Source organism: Chiloscyllium punctatum, chromosome 24, assembly GCF_047496795.1.
Source record: "Chiloscyllium punctatum isolate Juve2018m chromosome 24, sChiPun1.3, whole genome shotgun sequence".
In the NCBI taxonomy this organism is placed as follows: domain Eukaryota; kingdom Metazoa; phylum Chordata; class Chondrichthyes; order Orectolobiformes; family Hemiscylliidae; genus Chiloscyllium; species Chiloscyllium punctatum.
This window is the reverse complement of record NC_092762.1, coordinates 87,947,674-87,969,899: the sequence shown is the minus strand read 5'-3', so window position 1 is coordinate 87,969,899 and position 22,226 is coordinate 87,947,674. Positions and strand designations below refer to the sequence as shown.

At 47.1% G+C, this 22,226-nt stretch overlaps 1 protein-coding gene across 6 annotated transcripts in view; it reads left to right on the top strand.

Moving 5' to 3' along the window:
• The window catches only part of cpamd8 (C3 and PZP like alpha-2-macroglobulin domain containing 8), a 318,016-nt gene that overhangs the window by 241,865 nt on the left and 53,925 nt on the right, over positions 1–22,226 (top strand). For all 6 annotated transcript variants that reach the window (XM_072594464.1, XM_072594465.1, XM_072594462.1 and 3 more), the window contains 3 exons: positions 18,039–18,125; positions 19,455–19,591; positions 19,784–19,939. In XM_072594464.1, coding sequence (XP_072450565.1) covers positions 18,039–18,125; positions 19,455–19,591; positions 19,784–19,939 — 380 coding nt within the window. The remainder of the gene's footprint in view (positions 1–18,038; positions 18,126–19,454; positions 19,592–19,783; positions 19,940–22,226) is intronic.

Genomic DNA, 22,226 nt, shown 5'->3' with positions numbered 1-22,226 from the left:
GCCCAGTGTGTAGTAGGGTTGTGAAATCTACCCAGTGTGTTGTGAGGCAGTGAAATATAACAAGTGAGTCGTAAGGGTGTGAAATGTACTGTGTGTAATGAAGGTGTGTAATGTACCCAGTGTGTAGCGCGTCTGTGAAATGTACCCAGCGTGTAATGAGGGTGTGAAATCTACCCTGTGTGTAGCGAGTCTGTGAAATGTACCCAGCATGTAATGAGGGTTTGAATGTACCCAGTGTGTAGCGAGGATGTGAAATGTACCCAGTGAATAGTAAGTGTGTGTAACGTACCCAGTGTGTAGTGAGGGTGTGAAATGTACCCACTGAGCAGCGAGGGTGTGAAATGTACAGTGTGTAGTGAGGGCTTGAAATGTACCCAGTGAGTCGTGTGGGTGTGAAATGTACCCAGTGTGTAGTAATGGTGTGAATTGTACCCAGTGAGTCGTGTGGGTGTAAAATGTACCCAGTGTGTAGTGAGGGTGCGAAATCTGCCTTGTGTGTACTGAGGTTGTGAAATGTTCCCAGTGTATAGTGAGGGTGTGAACTGTACCCAGTGTGTAGTGAGGGTGTGAAATACACCCATGGTTAGCAAGGGTGAGAAATGTACCCAGTGTGTAGCGAGGGTGTGAAATGTGCCCAGTGTGTAGTGAGGGTGTGAAATGTACCCAGTGTGCAGTGAGGGTGTGAAATATACCCAGTGTGTAGTGAGGGAGTGAAATGTACCCAGTGTGTGGTAATGGTGTGAAATGTACCCAATGTGTAGTGAGGGTGTGAACTGTACCCAGTGTGTAGTGAGGGTGTGAAATGTACCATGTGTAGTGAAGATGTGAAATCTACCCTTTGTGTAGCGGGTCCGTGAAATGTACCCAGCGTGTAATGAGTGAGTGAAATGTACCCAGTGAATAGTGAGGGAGTGTAACATGCCCAATGAGTAGCGAGGGTGTGAAATGTACCCAGTGTGTAGTGAGTGTGTGAAATGTACCCAGTGAATAGTGCGGGTGCGAAATGTACCCATTGTGTAGTGAGGGTGTGAAATGTACCCAGTGTGTAGTGAGGGTGTGAAAGGTACCCAGTGTGTAGTGAGGGTGTGAAATGTACCCAGTGGGTAGTGAGGGTGTGAAATGTACCCAGTGTAGTGAAGATGTGAAATCTACCCTGTGTGTAGCGAGTCTGTGAAATGTACCCAGTGTGTAATGAGGGTGTGAAATGTACCCAGTGTGTAGCGAGCATGTGAAATGTACCCAGTGTGTAGTGCGGGTCTGATATGTACCCAGTGAGTAGTAAGTGTGTGAAATGTACCCAGTGAGTGGTAATGGTGTGAAATGTACCCAGCGTGTAATGAGGGTTTGAAATGTACCCAGTGTGTAGCGAGGATGTGAAATGTATCCAGTGTGTTGTGAGGGTGTGAAATGTACCCAGTGTGTAGTAGGGGTGTAAAATCTACCCAGTGTGTTGTGAGGCAGTGAAATGTAACCAGTGAGTAGTAAGGGTGTGAAATGTACTGTATATAATGAAGGATTGTAATGTACCCAGTGTGTAGCGCGTCTGTGAAATGTACCCAGCGTGTAATGAGGGTGTGAAATATACCCAGTGAGTAGTGAGGGTGTGAAATGTACCCAGTGAGTAGTGAGGGTGTAAAATGTACCCAGTGTATAGTGAGGGTGTGAAATGTACCCAGTGTATAGTGAGGGTGTGAAATGTACCCAGTAAGTAGTAAGTGTGTGAAATGTACCCAGTGTGTAGTGAGGGAGTGAAATGTACCCAGTGAGTGGTAATGGTGTGAAATGTACCCAATGTGTAGTGAGGGTATGAACTGGACCCAGTGTGTAGTGAGGGTGTGAAATGTACCCAGTGTATAGTGAGGGTGCGAAATGTACCCAGTGTGTAGTGAGGGTGTGAACTGGACCCAGTGTGTAGTGAGGGTGTGAAATGTACCATGTGTAGTGAAGATGTGAAATCTGCCCTGTGTGTCGCGAGTCTGTGAAATGTACCCAGCGTGTAATGTGGGTTTGAAAGGTACCCAGTGTGTAGCGAGGATGTGAAATGTACCCAGTGGGTAGTGAGGATGTGAAATGTCCCCAACGAGTAGTCAGGCTGTGAAATGTACCTAGTGTGTAGTGCGGGTCTGATATGTACCCAGTGAGTAGTAAGTGTGTGAAATGTGCCCAGTGTGTAGTGAGGTTGTGTAATGTGCCCAGTGTGTAGTGAGGGTGTGTAATGTACCCAGTGTGTAATGAGGGTGTGAAATGTTCCCAGTGTGTAGTGAGGATGTGAAATGTACCCAGTGTGTAGTGAGGGTGTGAAATACACCCATGGTTAGCAAGGGTGTGAAATGTACCCAGTGTATAGTGAGGATGTGAAATACACCCATGGTTAGCGAGGGTGTGGAATGTACCCAGTGTGTAGCGAGGGTGTGAAATGTATCCAGTGAGTAGTGAGGGTGTGAAATGTACCCAGTGTGTAGTGAGGGTGTGAAATGTACCCAGTGTGTGTAGTGAGGGTGTGAAATGTACCCAGTGTGTATTGAATATGTGAAATGTACCCAGTGTGTAGTGAGGCTGTGAAATGTATCCAGTGAGTAGTGAGGGTGTGAAATGTACCCAGTGTGTAGTGAGGGTGTGAAATGTACCCAGTGTGTGTAGTGAGGGTGTGAAATGTACCCAGTGTGTATTGAATATGTGAAATGTACCCAGTGTGTGTAGTGAGGCTGTGAAATGTATCCAGTGAGTAGTGAGGGTGTGAAATGTACCCAGTGTGTATTGAATATGTGAAATGTACCCAGTGTGTGTAGTGAGGCTGTGAAATGTATCCAGTGAGCAGTGAGGGTGTGAAATATACCGTGTGTAATGAGGGTGTGAAATGTACCCAGTGAGTAGTGAGGGTGTGAAATGTACCCAGTGAGTAGTGAGGGTGTGAAATGTACCCAGTGTGTAGTGAGGGTGTGAAATGTACCCAGTGAGTAGTGAGGGTGTGAAATGTACCCAGTGAGTAGTGAGGGTGTGAAATGTGCCCAGTGTGTAGTGAGGGTGTGAAATGTACCCAGTGAGTAGTGAGGGTGTAAAATGTACCCAGTGAGTAGTGAGGGTGTGAAATGTACCCAGTGAGTAGTGAGGGTGTGAAATGTTACCAGTGTGTAGTGAGGGTGTGAAATGTACCCAGTGTGTAGTGAGGGTGTGAAATGTACCCAGTGAGTAGTGAGGGTGTGAAATGTTACCAGTGTGTAGTGAGGGTGTGAAATGTACCCAGTGAGTGTCGAGAGTGTGAAATATACACAGTATGTTGCGAGGGTGTGAAATGTACTCAGTGTGTAGCGAGGATGTGAAATGTATCCAGTGAGTAGTGAGGGTGTGAAATGTGCCCAGTGAGTAGTGAGGGTGTGAAATGTACCCAGTGAGTAGTGAGGGTGTGAAATGTACCCAGTGTGTAGTCAGGGTGCGAAATGTGCCTCGTGTGTAGTGTGAAATGTACCCAGTGTGTAATGAAGCAGTGAAATGTAACCAGTGAGTAGTGAAGGTGTGTAATGTACCCGGTGTGTAGTGAGGGTGTGAAATGTACCCGGTGTGTAGTGAGGGTGTGAAATGTACCCAGTGTGTAGTGCGGGTGTGAAATGTAGCCAGTGTGTAGTAATGGTGTGAATTGTACCCAGTGAGCAGTGTGGGTGAGAAATGTACCCCGTGTGGAGCGAGGGTGTGAAATGTACCCAGTGTATTGTGAGGGTGTTAAATGAACCCAGTGAGTAGTGAGGATGTGAAATGTACCCAGTGATTAGTGATGGTGTGAAATGTACGCAGTGGGTACTGAGGGTGTGAAATGTTACCAGTGGGTACTGAGGGTGTGAAATGTTACCAGTGGGTAGTGAGGGTGTGAAATGAACCCAGCAAGTGCCGAGAGTGTGAAATATACCCTGTGTATTGCGAGTGTGTGAAATGTACCCAGTGTGTAGCGAGGATGTGAAATGTACCCAGTGTGTATTGAATATGTGAAATGTACCCAGTGTGTAGTGAGGCTGTGAAATGTACCCAGTGTGTAGCGAGGATGTGAAATGTACCCAGTGTGTATTGAATATGTGAAATGTACCCAGTGTGTAGCGAGGATGTGAAATGTATCCAGTGAGTAGTGAGGCTGTGCAATGTATTCAATGAGTAGTGCAGCTGAGAAATGTACCCAGTGTGTTGTTAGGGTTTGAATTGTATCCAGTGTGTAGTGAGGGTACGAAATGTGCCTAGTGTGAAGTGGGGGTGTGAAATGTGCCCAGTGTGTAGTGGGGGTGTGAAATGTACCCAGTGTGTAATGAGTTGTGAAGTGTACCCAGTGTGTAGCGACGCTGCGAAGTGTACACTGCGTGTAGCGAGGGTGTGAAATGTACCCAGTGTGTAGTGTGGGTTTGAAATGTCCCTAGTGTGTAGTGAGGGTGTGAAATGTACCCAGTGTATAGTGAGGGTGTGAAATGTACCCAGTAAGTAGTAAGTGTGTGAAATGTACCCAGTGTGTAGTGAGGGTGTGAAATGTACCCAGTGTATAGTGAGGGTGTGAAATGTACCCAGTAAGTAGTAAGTGTGTGAAATGTACCCAGTGTGTAGTGAGGGAGTGAAATGTACCCAGGGAGTGGTAATGGTGCGAAATGTACCCAATGTGTAGTGAGGGTGTGAACTGGACCCAGTGTGTAGTGAGGGTGTGAAATGTACCATGTGTAGTGAAGATGTGAAATCTACCCTGTGTGTAGCGAGTCTGTGAAATTACCCAGCGTGTAATGAGGGTTTGAAATGTACCCAGTGAGTAGCGGGGATGTGAAATGTACCCACTGTGTAGTGAGGGTATGAAATGTACCCAGTGAATAGTGAGGGTGTGAAATGTCCCCAATGTGTAGCAAGCATATGAAATGTACGTATGTAGTGAGGATGTGAAATGTACTGTGTGTAGTGTGGCTGTGAAATGTACCCATTGTGTACTAATGGTGTGAATTGTAACCAGTGAGTAGTGAGGGTGTGAAATGTACCCAGTGTGTAGTGCGGGTGTGAAAAGTAACGTGTGTCATGAGCGTGTGAAATGTACACACTGTGTAGTGAGGGTGCGTAATGCACCCAGTGTGTAGTGCGGGTGTGAAATGTACCCAGTGAGCAGTGAGTCTGTGAAATGTCCCCAGTGTGTATTGAGCATGTGAAATGAACCCAGTGTGTAGTAAGGGTGTGAAATGTACACAGTGTGTAATGAGGGTGTGAAATGTATCCAGTGTGTAGTGAGGGTGTAAAATGTACCCAGTGTATAGTGAGGGTGTGAAATACACCCATGGTTAGCAAGGGTGTGAAATGTACCCAGTGTATAGTGAGGATGTGAAATACACCCATGGTTAGCGAGGGTGTGGAATGTACCCAGTGTGTAGCGAGGGTGTGAAATGTGCCCAGAATATAGTGAGGCTGTGAAATGTATCCAATGAGTAGTGCAGCTGAGAAATGTACCCAGTGAGTATTGCAGGTGCGAAATGTACCTAGCGTGTAGTGAGGGTGTGAAATGTGCCCAGTGTGTAATGAGTTGTGAAGTGTACCCAGTGTGTAGCGACGCTGCGAAGTGTACGCTGCGTGTAGTGAGGGTGTGAAATGTACCCAGTGTGTAGTCAGGGTGCGAAATGTGCCTCGTGTGTAGTGTGAAATGTACCCAGTGTGTAATGAAGCAGTGAAATGTAACCAGTGAGTAGTGAAGGTGTGTAATGTACCCGGTGTGTAGTGAGGGTGTGAAATGTACCCGGTGTGTAGTGAGGGTGTGAAATGTACCCAGTGTGTAGTGCGGGTGTGAAATGTAGCCAGTGTGTAGTAATGGTGTGAATTGTACCCAGTGAGCAGTGTGGGTGAGAAATGTACCCCGTGTGGAGCGAGGGTGTGAAATGTACCCAGTGTATTGTGAGGGTGTTAAATGAACCCAGTGAGTAGTGAGGATGTGAAATGTACCCAGTGATTAGTGATGGTGTGAAATGTACGCAGTGGGTACTGAGGGTGTGAAATGTTACCAGTGGGTACTGAGGGTGTGAAATGTTACCAGTGGGTAGTGAGGGTGTGAAATGAACCCAGCAAGTGCCGAGAGTGTGAAATATACCCTGTGTATTGCGAGTGTGTGAAATGTACCCAGTGTGTAGCGAGGATGTGAAATGTACCCAGTGTGTATTGAATATGTGAAATGTACCCAGTGTGTAGTGAGGCTGTGAAATGTACCCAGTGTGTAGCGAGGATGTGAAATGTACCCAGTGTGTATTGAATATGTGAAATGTACCCAGTGTGTAGCGAGGATGTGAAATGTATCCAGTGAGTAGTGAGGCTGTGCAATGTATTCAATGAGTAGTGCAGCTGAGAAATGTACCCAGTGTGTTGTTAGGGTTTGAATTGTATCCAGTGTGTAGTGAGGGTACGAAATGTGCCTAGTGTGAAGTGGGGGTGTGAAATGTGCCCAGTGTGTAGTGGGGGTGTGAAATGTACCCAGTGTGTAATGAGTTGTGAAGTGTACCCAGTGTGTAGCGACGCTGCGAAGTGTACACTGCGTGTAGCGAGGGTGTGAAATGTACCCAGTGTGTAGTGTGGGTTTGAAATGTCCCTAGTGTGTAGTGAGGGTGTGAAATGTACCCAGTGTATAGTGAGGGTGTGAAATGTACCCAGTAAGTAGTAAGTGTGTGAAATGTACCCAGTGTGTAGTGAGGGTGTGAAATGTACCCAGTGTATAGTGAGGGTGTGAAATGTACCCAGTAAGTAGTAAGTGTGTGAAATGTACCCAGTGTGTAGTGAGGGAGTGAAATGTACCCAGGGAGTGGTAATGGTGCGAAATGTACCCAATGTGTAGTGAGGGTGTGAACTGGACCCAGTGTGTAGTGAGGGTGTGAAATGTACCATGTGTAGTGAAGATGTGAAATCTACCCTGTGTGTAGCGAGTCTGTGAAATTACCCAGCGTGTAATGAGGGTTTGAAATGTACCCAGTGAGTAGCGGGGATGTGAAATGTACCCACTGTGTAGTGAGGGTATGAAATGTACCCAGTGAATAGTGAGGGTGTGAAATGTCCCCAATGTGTAGCAAGCATATGAAATGTACGTATGTAGTGAGGATGTGAAATGTACTGTGTGTAGTGTGGCTGTGAAATGTACCCATTGTGTACTAATGGTGTGAATTGTAACCAGTGAGTAGTGAGGGTGTGAAATGTACCCAGTGTGTAGTGCGGGTGTGAAAAGTAACGTGTGTCATGAGCGTGTGAAATGTACACACTGTGTAGTGAGGGTGCGTAATGCACCCAGTGTGTAGTGCGGGTGTGAAATGTACCCAGTGAGCAGTGAGTCTGTGAAATGTCCCCAGTGTGTATTGAGCATGTGAAATGAACCCAGTGTGTAGTAAGGGTGTGAAATGTACACAGTGTGTAATGAGGGTGTGAAATGTATCCAGTGTGTAGTGAGGGTGTAAAATGTACCCAGTGTATAGTGAGGGTGTGAAATACACCCATGGTTAGCAAGGGTGTGAAATGTACCCAGTGTATAGTGAGGATGTGAAATACACCCATGGTTAGCGAGGGTGTGGAATGTACCCAGTGTGTAGCGAGGGTGTGAAATGTGCCCAGAATATAGTGAGGCTGTGAAATGTATCCAATGAGTAGTGCAGCTGAGAAATGTACCCAGTGAGTATTGCAGGTGCGAAATGTACCTAGCGTGTAGTGAGGGTGTGAAATGTGCCCAGTGTGTAATGAGTTGTGAAGTGTACCCAGTGTGTAGCGACGCTGCGAAGTGTACGCTGCGTGTAGTGAGGGTGTGAAATGTACCCAGTGTGTAGTAATGGTGTGAATTGTACCCAGTGAGTAGTGTGGGTGTGAAATGTACCCGGTGTGTAGTGAGGGTGTGAAATGTGCCCAGTGTGTAGTGAGGGTGTGTAATGTACCCAGTGTGCAGTGCAGGTGTGAAATGTACCCAGTGTGTAGTGAGGGTGGAAAATACACCCATGGTTAGCAAGGGTGTGGAATGTACCCCATGTGTAGCGAGGATGTGAAATGTACCCAGTGTGTATTGAATATGTGAAATGTATCCAGTGTGTAGTGAGGCTGTGAAATGTATCCAGTGAGTAGTGAGGGTTTGAAATGTATCCAGTGTATAGTGAGGCTGTGAAATGTATCCAGTGAGTAGTGAGGGTGTGAAATGTATCCAGTGTGTAGTAATGGTGTGAATTGTACCCAATGAGTCGTGTGGTTGTGAAATGTACCCAGTGTGTAGTCAGGGTGCGAAATGCGCCTCGTGTGTAGTGTGAAATGTACCCAGTGTGTAATGAAGCAGTGAAATGTAACCAGTGAGTAGTGAAGGTGTGTAATGTACCCGGTGTGTAGTGAGGGTGTGAAATGTACCCAGTGTGTAGTAATGGTGTGAATTGTACCCAGTGAGCAGTGTGGGTGAGAAATATACCCCGTGTGGAGCGAGGGTGTGAAATGTACCCAGTGAGTACTGAGGCTGTGAAGTGTAGCCAGTGAGTAGTGAGGGTGTGAAATGTACCCAGTGTGTAGTAATGGTGTGAAATGTACCCAGTGATTAGTGATGGTGTGAAATGTTACCAGTGGGTAGTGAGGGTGTGAAATGTTACCAGTGGGTAGTGAGGGTGTGAAATGTTACCAGTGGGTACTGAGGGTGTGAAATGTTACCAGTGGGTAGTGAGGGTGTGAAATGAACCCAGCGAGTGCCGAGAGTGTGAAATATACCCTGTGTATTGCGAGTGTGTGAAATGTACCCAGTGTGTAGCGAGGATGTGAAATGTACCCAGTGTGTATTGAATATGTGAAATGTACCCAGTGTGTAGTAAGGCTGTGAAATGTATCCAGTGAGAAGTGAGGCTGTGAAATGTATCCAGTGTGTAGTGAGGCTGTGTAATGTATCCAGTGAGAAGTGAGGGTGTGAAATGTATCCAGTGTGTAGTGAGGCTGTGTAATGTATCCAGTGAGAAGTGAGGCTGTGAAATGTATCCAGTGTGTGGTGAGGCTGTGTAATGTATCCAGTGAGAAGTGAGGCTGTGAAATGTATCCAGTGTGTAGTGAGGCTGTGAAATGTATCCAGTGTGTAGTGAGGCTGTGTAATGTATCCAGTGAGAAGTGAGGCTGTGAAATGTATCCAGTGTGTAGTGAGGCTGTGTAATGTATCCAATGAGAAGTGAGGCTGTGAAATGTATCCTGTGAGTAGTGAGGGTGTGAAATGTACCCAGTGTGTAGTGAGGCTGTGAAATGTATCCAGTGTGTAGTGAGGGTGTGAAATGTACCCAGTGTGTAGTGAGGGTGTAAAATGTACCCAGTGTGTAGTGAGGGTGTGAAATGTACCCAGTGTGTAGTGAGGCTGTGTAATGTACCCAGTGAGTAGTGAGGGTGTAAAATGTACCCAGTGTGTAGTGAGGGTGTAAAATGTACCCAGTGTGTAGTGAGGGTGCGAAATGTGCCTAGTGTGTAGTGGGGGTGTGAAATGTGCCCAGTGTGTAATGAGTTGTGAAGTGTACCCAGTGTGTTGTGGGGGTGTGAAATGTACCCAGTGTGCAGTGCAGGTGAGAAATGTACCCAGTGAGTAGTGAGGGTGTGAAATGTACCCAGTGTATAGTGAGGGTGTGAAATATATCCAGTGGGTAGTGAAGGTGTGAAATGTACACTGTGCGTAGCGAGTCTGTGAAATGTTACCAGTGGGTAGTGAGGGTGTGAAATGCACCCGGTGAGTCGTGAGGGTGTGAAATATACCCAATGTGTAGCAAGGGTGTGAAATGTACCCAGTGAATAGTGAGGGAGTGAAATGTGCCAGTGTGTAGTGAGGGTGTGAAATGAACCCAGTGAGTAGTGAGGGTGTGAAATGTACCGTGTGTAGTGAAGGTGTGTAATGTACCCAGTGTGTAGTTATGGTGTGAATTGTACCCAGTGAGGAGTGTGGGTGTGAAATGTACCCGGTATGTAGCGAGGGTGTGAAATGTGCCTAGTGTGTAGTAATGGTGTGAATTGTACCCAGTGAGTAGTGTGGGTGTGAAATGTACCCAGTGTGTAGTGAGGGTGCGAAATGTGCCCAGTGTGTACTGAGGGCGTTAAATGTGCCCAGTGTGTAGTGAGGGTGTGTAATGTGCCTAGTGTATCGTGAGGGTGTTAAATGTACCTCGTGGGTGTTGAGGGTGTGAAATGTACCCAGTGTGTAGGGAGGGTGTGAAATGTACCCAGTGTATAGTGAGGGTGTGAAATCTACCCACTGTGTGGTAATGATGTGAAATGTACCCAGTGTGTTTTGAGTGTGTGAAATGTACTCAGTGAGTAGTGAGGGTGTGAAATGTACCCAGTGTGTCGTGCAGGTGTGACATTTACCCAGTGTGTAGTGCAGTTGTGAAAAATACCGTGTGTAGTGAGGGTGTGAAATGTACCCCGTCTGTAGTGAGGGATGTGGAATGTACCCCGTGAATAGTGAAGGTGTGAAATGTACCCAGTGAGTCGTGAGGTTTTGAAATATACCCAATGTGTAGCGAGTGTGTGAAATGTACCCAGTGAGCAGTGAGGTCGTGAAAAGTATCTTGTGTAGTGAGGGTGTGAAATGAACTGTGTGTAGTGAGGGTGTGAAATATACTCAGTGTATAATGAGGGTGTGAAATGTACCCAATGTGTAGTGAGGGTGTTAAATGTACCTCGTGGGTGTTGAGGGTGTGAAATGTACCCAGTGTGTAATGAGGGTGTGAAATGTACCCAGTGTATAGTGAGGGTGTGAAATCTACCCACTGTGTGGTAATGATGTGAAATGTACCCAGTGTGTTTTGAGTGTGTGAAATGTACTCAGTGAGTAGTGAGGGTGTGAAATGTACCCAGTGTGTCGTGCAGGTGTGACATTTACCCAGTGTGTAGTGCAGTTGTGAAAAATACCGTGTGTAGTGAGGGTGTGAAATGTACCCCGTCTGTAGTGAGGGATGTGGAATGTACCCCGTGAATAGTGAAGGTGTGAAATGTACCCAGTGAGTCGTGAGGTTTTGAAATATACCCAATGTGTAGCGAGTGTGTGAAATGTACCCAGTGAGCAGTGAGGTCGTGAAAAGTATCTTGTGTAGTGAGGGTGTGAAATGAACTGTGTGTAGTGAGGGTGTGAAATGTACCCAGTGTGTAATGAGGGTGTGAAATGTACCCCGTGTGTAGTGAGGGTGTGAAATGTACCCAGTCTGTAATGAGGGTGTGAAATGTACCCAGTGTGTAATGAGGGTGTGAAATGTACCCAGTGAGTAGTGAGGCTGTGAAATGTACCCAGTGTGTAATGAGGGTGTGAAATGTACCCAGTGAGTAGTGAGGGTGTGAAATGTACCCAGTGAGTAGTGAGGGTGTGAAATGTACCCCGTGTGTAATGAGGGTGTGAAATGTACCCAGTGTGTAATGAGGGTGTGAAATGTACCCAGTGAGTAGTGAGGGTGTGAAATGTACCCAGTGTGTAGTGAGGGTGTGAAATGTACCCCGTGTGTAATGAGGGTGTGAAATGTACCCAGTGTGTAATGAGGGTGTGAAATGTACCCAGTGAGTAGTGAGGGTGTGAAATGTACCCAGTGTGTAGTGAGGGTGTGAAATGTACCCCGTGTGTAGTGAGGGTGTGAAATGTACCCAGTCTGTAATGAGGGTGTCAAATGTACCCAGTGAGTAGTGAGGGTGTGAAATGTACCCAGTGTGTAGTGAGGGTGTGAAATGTACCCCGTGTGTAGTGAGGGTGTGAAATGTACCCAGTCTGTAATGAGGGTGTCAAATGTACCCAGTGTGTAGTGAGGGTGTGAAATGTACCCAGTCTGTAATGAGGGTGTGAAATGTACCCAGTCTGTAATGAGGGTGTGAAATGTACCCCGTGTGTAATGAGGGTGTGAAATGTACCCAGTGTGTAATGAGGGTGTGAAATGTACCCAGTGAGTAGTGAGGGTGTGAAATGTACCCAGTGTGTAGTGAGGGTGTGAAATGTACCCCGTGTGTAGTGAGGGTGTGAAATGTACCCAGTCTGTAATGAGGGTGTCAAATGTACCCCGTGTGTAGTGAGGGTGTGAAATGTACCCAGTCTGTAATGAGGGTGTGAATTGTACCCAGTGAGGAGTGTGGGTGTGAAATGTACCCGGTATGTAGCGAGGGTGTGAAATGTGCCTAGTGTGTAGTAATGGTGTGAATTGTACCCAGTGAGTAGTGTGGGTGTGAAATGTACCCAGTGTGTAGTGAGGGTGCGAAATGTGCCCAGTGTGTACTGAGGGCGTTAAATGTGCCCAGTGTGTAGTGAGGGTGTGTAATGTGCCTAGTGTATCGTGAGGGTGTTAAATGTACCTCGTGGGTGTTGAGGGTGTGAAATGTACCCAGTGTGTAGGGAGGGTGTGAAATGTACCCAGTGTATAGTGAGGGTGTGAAATCTACCCACTGTGTGGTAATGATGTGAAATGTACCCAGTGTGTTTTGAGTGTGTGAAATGTACTCAGTGAGTAGTGAGGGTGTGAAATGTACCCAGTGTGTCGTGCAGGTGTGACATTTACCCAGTGTGTAGTGCAGTTGTGAAAAATACCGTGTGTAGTGAGGGTGTGAAATGTACCCCGTCTGTAGTGAGGGATGTGGAATGTACCCCGTGAATAGTGAAGGTGTGAAATGTACCCAGTGAGTCATGAGGTTTTGAAATATACCCAATGTGTAGCGAGTGTGTGAAATGTACCCAGTGAGCAGTGAGGTCGTGAAAAGTATCTTGTGTAGTGAGGGTGTGAAATGAACTGTGTGTAGTGAGGGTGTGAAATGTACCCAGTGTGTAATGAGGGTGTGAAATGTACCCCGTGTGTAGTGAGGGTGTGAAATGTACCCAGTCTGTAATGAGGGTGTGAAATGTACCCAGTGTGTAATGAGGGTGTGAAATGTACCCAGTGAGTAGTGAGGCTGTGAAATGTACCCAGTGTGTAATGAGGGTGTGAAATGTACCCCGTGTGTAATGAGGGTGTGAAATGTACCCAGTGTGTAATGAGGGTGTGAAATGTACCCAGTGAGTAGTGAGGGTGTGAAATGTACCCAGTGTGTAGTGAGGGTGTGAAATGTACCCCGTGTGTAGTGAGGGTGTGAAATGTACCCAGTCTGTAATGAGGGTGTCAAATGTACCCAGTGTGTAGTGAGGGTGTGAAATGTACCCAGTCTGTAATGAGGGTGTGAAATGTACCCAGTCTGTAATGAGGGTGTGAAATGTACCCCGTGTGTAATGAGGGTGTGAAATGTACCCAGTGTGTAATGAGGGTGTGAAATGTACCCAGTGAGTAGTGAGGGTGTGAAATGTACCCAGTGTGTAGTGAGGGTGTGAAATGTACCCCGTGTGTAGTGAGGGTGTGAAATGTACCCAGTCTGTAATGAGGGTGTCAAATGTACCCAGTGTGTAGTGAGGGTGTGAAATGTACCCAGTCTGTAATGAGGGTGTGAAATGTACCCAGTCTGTAATGAGGGTGTGAAATGTACCCCGTGTGTAGTGAGGGTGTGAAATGTACCCAGTCTGTAATGAGGGTGTGAAATGTACCCAGTGTGTAATGAGGGTGTGAAATGTACCCCGTGTGTAGTGAGGGTGTGAAATGTACCCAGTGTGTAATGAGGGTGTGAAATGTACCCCGTGTGTAGTGAGGGTGTGAAATGTACCCAGTGTGTAATGAGGGTGTGAAATGTACCCAGTGTGTAGTGAGGCTGTGAAATATCTTGTAAATTGGAAGAAGGAGGCTTACATAAGGTTGAGGAAACAAGGTTCAGACAGAGTGTTGGAGGGATACAGGATAGCCAGAAGGGAGCTGAAGGAAGGGATTATGAGAGCTAAAAGCGAGGGCATGAAGAATCTTTGGTGGATAGGATCAAGGTTAACCCCAAGGCCTTTTATGCGTATGTGAGAAACATGCGAATGACGAGAACGAGGGTAGGTCCGATCAAGGACAGTAGTGGAAGACTGTGTATTGAGTCGGAAGAGATAGGAGAGGTCTTGAATGAGTACTTTTCTTCAGTATTTCCAAACGAGAGGGACCGTATTGTTGAAGAGAAGAGTGTGAAATGGACTGGTAAGCTAGAGGAGATACTTGTTAGGAAGGAAGATGTGTTGGGCATTTTGAACAACTTGAGGATAGACAAGTCTCCCAGGCCTGACAGGATATATCCTAGGATTATGTGGGAAGCAAGAGAGGAAATTGCAGAGCCGTTGGCAATTATCTTTTCGTCTTCACTGTCAACTGGGGTGGTACCAAGGGACTGGAGAGTGGCGAATTTTGTGCCCCTGTTCAAAAGAGGGAATAGGGATAACCCCAGGAATTACAGGCCAGTTAGTCTTACTTCGGTGGTAGGCAAAGTAAAGGAAAGGGTTCTGAGGGATAGGATTTATGAGTATCTGGAAAGACACTGCTTGATTAGGGACAGCCAGCACGGATTTGTGAGGGGTAGGTCTTGCCTTACAAGTCTTATTGAATTCTTTGAGGAGGTGACCAAGCATGTGGATGAGGGTAGAGCAGTGGATGTAGTGTACATGGATTTTAGTAAGGCATTTGATAAGGTTCCCCATGGTAGGCTTATGCGGAAAGTCAGAAGGCATGGGATAGAGGGAAATTTGGCCAGTTGGTAGAAAACTGGCTAACCGGTTGAAGTCAGAGAGTGGTGGTAGATGGTAAATATTCAGCCTGGAGCCAAGTTACAAGTGGAGTTCCGCAGGGATCAGACTGGGTCCTCTGCTGTTTGTAATTTTTATTAATGACTTGGAAGAGAGAGTCGAAGGGTGGGTCAGTAAATTTGCAGATGATACGAAGATTGGTGGAGTTGTGGATTGTGAGGAGGGCTATTGTCGGCTGCAAAGAGACTTAGATATGATGCAGAGCTGGGCTGAGGAGTGGCAGATGGAGTTGAACCCTGTCAAGTGTGAGGTTGTCCATTTTGGAAGGACAAATAAGAATGCAGAATATAGGGTTAACAGTAGGGTTCTTAGTAAGGTGGAGGAGCAGAGGGATCTTGGGGTCTATGTTCATAGATCTTTGAAAGTTGCCACTCAGGTGGATAGAGCTTGTAAGAAGGCCTCTGGCGTATTAGCGTTCATTAGCAGAGGGATTGAATTCAAGAGTCGTGAAGTGATGTTGCAGCTGTACAGGACCTTGGTAAGGCCACATTTGGAGTACTGTGTGCAGTTCTGGTCGCCTCACTTTAGGAAAGATGTGGAAGCTTTGGAGAGGGTACAGAGAAGATTTACCAGGATGTTGCCTGGAATGGAGAATAGGTCGTACGAGGATAGGTTGAGAGTGCTAGGCCTTTTCTCATTGGAACGGCAAAGGATGAGGGTTGACTTAATAGAGGTTTATAAGATGATCAGAGGAATAGATAGAGTAGACAGTCAGAGACTTTTTCCCTGGGTACAACAGAGTGTTACAAGGGGACATAAATTTAAGGTGAAGGGTGGAAGGTATGGGGGGATGTCAGGGGTAGGTTCTTTACCCAGAGAGTGATGGGGCATGGAATGCGCTGCTGTGGGAGTGGCAGAGTCAGAATCATTGGCGACCTTTAAGCGGCAATTGGATAGGTACATGGATGGGTGCTTAAGCTAGGACGAATGTTTGGCACAACATCGTGGGCCAAAGGGCCTGTTCTGTGCTGTATTGTTCAATGTTCTATGTACCCAGTGTGTAGTGAGAGTGTGAACTGTCCCCAGTGGGTAGTGAAGGTGTGAAATGTATTCAGTGAGTAGTGAGGGTGTGAAATGTACCCAGTGAGTAGTGAGGGTGTGAAATGTACCCAATGAGTAGTGAGGGTGTGAAATGTACCCAGTGAGTAGTGAGGGTGTAAAATGTACCCAGTGAGTAGTGAGGGTGTGAAATGTACCCAGTGAGTAGTGAGGGTGTGAAATGTATCCAGTGTGTAGTGAGGGTGTGAAATGTACCCAGTGAGTAGTGAGGGTGTGAAATGTATCCAGTGTGTAGTGAGGGTGTGAAATGTACCCAGTGAGTAGTGAGGGTGTGAAATGTACCCAGTGGGTAGTGAGGGTGTGAACTGTCCCCAGTGGGTAGTGAAGGTGTGAAATGTATTCAGTGAGTAGTGAGGCTGTGAAATGTACCCAGTGTGTAGTGAGGCTGTGAAATGTACCCAGTGTGTAGTGAAGGTGTGAAATGTACCCAGTGGGTAGTGAAGGTGTGAAATGTACCCAGTGTGTAGTGAGGGTGTGAAATGTACCCAGTGTGTAGTGAGGGTGTGAAATGTACCCAGTGTGTAGTGAGGGTGTGAAATGTACCCAGTGTGTAGTGAGGGTGTGAAATGTATCCAGTGAGTAGTGAGGGTGTAAAATGTACCCAGTGTGTAATGAGGGTGTGAAATGTACCCAGTGAGTAGTGAGGGTGTGAAATGTACCCAGTGTGTAGTGAGGGTGTGAAATGTCCCCAGTGAGTAGTGAGGCTGTGAAATGTACCCAGTGAGTAGTGAGGCTGTGAAATGTACACTGAGAGTAGTGAGGCTGTGAAATGTCCCCAGTGTGTAGTGAGGGTGTGAAATGTCCCCAGTGAGTAGTGAGGCTGTGAAATGTCCCCAGTGAGTAGTGAGGGTGTGAAATGTACCCAGTGTGTAGTGAGGGTGTGAAATGTATCCAGTGTGTAGTGAGGGTGTGAAATGTACCCAGTGTGTAGTGAGGGTGTGAAATGTCCCCAGTGTGTAGTGAGGGTGTGAAATGTCCCCAGTGTGTAGTGAGGGTGTGAAATGTCCCCAGTGTGCAGTGAGGGTGTGAAATGTCCCCAGTGGGTAGTGAAGGTGTGAAATGTATTCAGTGAGTAGTGAGGGTGTGAAATGTAACCAGTATGGAACGAGTGTGTGAAATGTACCACCTGAAACTGTGGTGTGGGCAGGTTCAATGGGGTTTCCAGGCATGGACACTGGGTGATTGTTTGGATAAACGTAGAAACCAAGCCTTTTGGGAATAGGCTGGAGATTGGCTCTGAGTAAGGATGCTCACTTAACAAGCCAGTGTGGGTATGATGGGCCAAATGGCCACCTCCTGCATTGTAACAGTCCTGTGTTTCAGGATAAGATGCTGGAGATGTTTGGGTGCTGAGTTTGCAGAGAATTATCAAAATTACTTGAAGAATAAAGGTGTCTGATTATAGATTCAAGTTGCACTCTTGATTGTTAACAGCAACAAAAAAGTGTAACTAGATATAAATGTACTGCTTTTGGGATCTTGCTGTGCACAACTGGCTCTTGTGGTCACCTGTAACAGTCAAAGTATCTTGTGAGTGTGTCAGATGTGATTGATTATTGGGTTATTGAGATGTGATTAAATACCGATCTAAAGAATATATTTGATGGCTTTGTAGCTGTCTCTGTGTGAAGTGATCTCAGTGAATTGAACATGGCTCCTGTGAAATCCTCCAGGAGAGTCTCTGGAATAGTGTTTTGTGTAACATGTGTTATTTCATCCATAGTTTGTGACTGGTTGATTACTTTGTGACCTTAGAATGATTAATATCATTGTTAAACACGAGAATTAATGTAGAATCTTTTACAGCATAGGAAGAGCCCATTTGAATAAGTACCAACTCTTTGAAAGGTGTCTTTAATCTACTGTCACTCCCTGCTTTTTCCCCATATGTCTGCTGAGTAAATCCATGCCTGTGTTACCATATGCATTACAAATATAGATTTGGGTCAAATATGTTTTTAAAAAATTGGGTGGCATGGTGGCTCAGCGGTTAGCACTGCTTCCTCACAACGCCAGGGACCCGGGTTCAATTCCCGTTTCGGGCAACTGTCTGTGTGGAGTTTGCACATTCTCCCTGTGTCTGCGTGGGTTTTCTCTGGGTGCTCCGGTTTCCTCCCACAGTCCAAAGATGTGCTGGTTAGGTGAATTGGCCATGCTAAATTGCCCATAGTGTTAGATGCACTAGTCGGGGTGTGTTGCTCTTTGGAGGGTCAGTGTGGACTTGTTGGGCCGAAGGGCCTGTTTCTGCACTGTAGGGAATGTAAATCTTCTTCAACTAAATATTTGAAATTACAATGCATTTGGAACATCGAATATAGAAATGTACAGCATTTGGACTAACTTTCCATCTGAATTCTAGATGGCTTTACACATTGGAGTCTGACGGGTACAACAGTCACTGATGAAGACACCTTCATGGGTTTTAGTGATGGCCTCTCACAATCAGGTAAGGGACACAGCTCCAGCCCACTACCTTATTCTGTATTCTGTGTGGCCGCTGGAGACTTGTATGTCTGAACTAACTGCATAGGAGTCATCCTTTCTTTACACATGCACAATACATGGACTCCACACTAGCTAACTCAGAGCCAGTCCCGAGAATCGTGAAAATCTCTGAGACTCCTGTTTATATCTCTGATGCTGCCTGGCCTGCTGTGCTTTTCCAGCACCACACCCTCGACTCTGATTGCCAGCATCTGCAGTCCTCATTTTTGCCTCCTGTTTATATCTGTCAGCCAGGACTCCCCGATCGACCCAGGTTAACAACCCCAAACAGGGAAGTAATACTCAATGAGCTCCATCTGGCCCCCTCATTCCCACCACTACAATATCAGGATAAGTATCCAATATAACTGTGCAGTTAACTGTTCACATGATATACAGTCAAAACCGAACTGTGTATGTCAAACCTTTCATTAACATGAAGGAAAGGTTGCACCCTTACAAAAGGGTCTACATTTTAGGAGAGAGGCCTTTGTTACATGTGGGGAAAGGGAGGCTGATTATATAGATAGATCATATGAGCTGGAAACATATTGTTTAATGTGGAGCTGAAATAAATGTAACAGTCTTACACTTGATGAGTTGGAGCAAACATTGCCATGCAGCACCTTCCTCTGTATTGTACCTCCCACCCCACACACTCTCACAGGCACACGCACATTCTCACAGGCACATGCACACACAGACACACCCACTCTCTCACAGACACAAACACTCCCAGACACACACACTCTCCAAGACATATGCACACACTCAGACACACACACACACACACACACACATACTCTCTCTCTCTTCCAGGCACATGCACTCTCACAGGCGCGCACACACACACACACACACACACTCACAGACACAAACACAAACACTCCTAGACACATGCACACTCACAGGCACATGCTCACTCTCTCACAGACACACACACATTCTCACAGACAGACACACACACACATACACTCTCTCAGACACACTTGCAAACACGCACACTCTCTCACAGACACACACTCTCGCAGACATACACACACTCTCTCTCAGACATGCACTCTCTCGCTCAGACACGCACTCTCTCGAAGACACACACTCACTCACAGACACATTCTCACAGACAGACAGACACAGACAAACACACACTCTCACACAGACGCACAGCACAAAAGCATACTAGTTTTGCCATTACTTTGTCTTTGCCAAGAGTTTGTCTTTGTCAAGAGTTTGAAAACAGAAAAGCTGTACTGATTGTGTTATGAGCTTGTCACCTGTCTCTCCTGTGTAGTTGTATCAGCTGAAGTGGAGATGACTGCCTACGCTCTCCTCACCTACACCTCCCTCGGTGATGTAGCCTCTGCTCTTCCCGTTGTTAAATGGCTCTCACAGCAACGTAACACGTTGGGAGGGTTCTCTTCCACACAGGTAAACACTGCCAGTCGAGTAATGAGTGGATAATGTACGATCAGTTATGTATGTCTCCATAAACCACCCCCCCCCTCCCCAAACTCCACCAGCCAGGTAATACTGAGTCCTCAGATACGTTGTAATTGTGAACTCTCTGAACCAAGTGTGACAGAGACATCAGCAGAACTGATGGTTTGTGATTCTCTCCAGGACACATGTGTCGCTCTCCAAGCCCTGTCGGAATATGCCATCCTCTCCTTTGTGGGAGGGGTCAATCTCACCATCTCACTCGCATCAACTAATCTGGATTTCCAGGAATCTTTTGAGCTGAACAGGGATAACAAGAAAATCCTGCAGACAGCGGTGGTGAGAAGCAGTCAGTCTCCTGTTGTGATTTCATACTTTTTCACATCAAAGGTTGAAGTGTATGTGTGTGTGTGTGTGTGTACACTCTGGTTAAATTTGTGTGTATGAAGTGCTGCAGATGTGTAATTTGCCTGTATGGGGACTGTCAGCTAATAGATGAGAGGCAAGGTACACCATGGCAAACAGACAAATAGTCTATTTACAGAGTCTACTTCAGCAGCCTGTATAAACTACAACATACACATCCCCATCGAAACAGCTACAGCCTCTCCCAGTAAAAGCAGATGATTTCTCCAGCACACTGTACAGTAATTACAGGATTTCCATATTGAGGGTGAAGCAATAGCAGCCACTCACAGCTGGCAGACAAAGAATTAAAGCAATCGTCTTCGTTCTCACTGGGAGCACTGGCTAACTGTGTACGTGTTGGATTCATGTCTAGTGGGTAGGTGGCTGGGATCAAAATATTTTCTGTTTTTTGAAGTCTGTTCTTGAGATTACTTTTTGATTTTCAGGGGATCCTTTTCCAATCTCACCATCGCCTTTATTGGGTGATGCAGGAACATTACCATCTGTATTTGGGTTGATGTATCAGCTGTTTGGACCCATACAGAAGCAGAGTTAGAAGAATTCAATAATATCCTCGATAATTATCACCATACCATTAAACTAAAAGTAGAACACACAAGCATCACTCTCAAACATTGCAAAACGTAAACTGACACAAGGTAATAGGTATAAATGCAACAGATATTTTGTTTAATAAAAACTGACAAACTCTCACACACACAGTCCATCATCACAAACTGCCTTACCATCCAACACTTCTATGGTGTCTCTAACGCAGACACTACACTTCATATAATTCGCTGTAGGTGAGATGGAATGACACACAAATCTTTAGGAAGTAAATCTGAGCAGTGTTAAATTATCCAATTGACAGTGTTTTGTTATGACAGCAAAATTCATACATTGTGCTAGCCTTCAGTTGAAAGATTTAAAATTGCTGTCTCCACCACCTCCACCCCCACTCCAGCACCTCCACACCCCCCCACTACCACCTCGACACCCCCCCACTACCACCTCCACACCCCCCCACTACCACCTCGACACCCCACCACTACCACCTCCATCACCCCCCCACTACCACCTCGACACCCCCCCACTACCACCTCGACACCCCCCACTACCACCTCGACACCCCCCCACAACCACCTCGACACCCCCCCACCACCACCTTGACACCCCCCCACTACCACCTCCATCACCCCCCACTACCACCTCCATCACACCCCACTACCACCTCCACACCCCCCCACCACCACCTCCATCACCTCCCACTACCACCTCCATCATCCCCCCACTACCACCTCCATCACCCCCCCACTACCACCTCCATCATCCCCCACTACCACCTCCATCACCCCCCCACTACCACCTCCATCATCCCCCACTACCACCTCCATCACCCCCCCACTACCACCTCCATCACCCCCCCACTACCACCTCCATCACCCCCCCACTACCACCTCCATCACCCCCCTACTACCGCCTCCATCACTCCCCCCCACCACCTCGACACCCCCCCACTACCACCTCCATCATCCCCCACTACCACCTCCATCACCCCCCCACTACCACCTCCACACCCCACCACTACCACCTCCACACCCCACCACTGCCATCTCCATCACCCCAACTACCACCTCCATCACCCCCACCCTCACCACCCCCAACCCCACTCCAGCACTTCCACAACCCCCCGACTACCACCTCCATCACCCACCCACTAACACCTCCACACCCCAACACTACCACCTCCACACCCCCCCACTACCACCTCCATCAAACCCCACTACCACCTCCATCACCCCCCCACTACCACCTCCACAACCCCCGAATACGACCTCCACACCCCCCCACTACCACCTCCACACCCCCCACTACCACCTCCATCACCCCCACCATCACCTCCATCACCCCCCCCACAACCAGCTCCACACCCTCTCACTTCTACCTCCACACCCCCCACTACCACCTCCATCACCCTCCCACTACCACCTCCATCACCTCCCACTACCACCCCCCACTACCACCTCCACACCCCCCCCACTACCACCTTACACACCCCCCCACTACCACCCCCACACCGCCCCACTACCACCTCCACACCCACCCACCAAAACCTACACACCCCACCACTACCACCTGCATCACCCACTACCTTCACACCCCCTCACTACCACCTCCACACCCCCTCACTACCACCTCCACACCCCCTCACTAC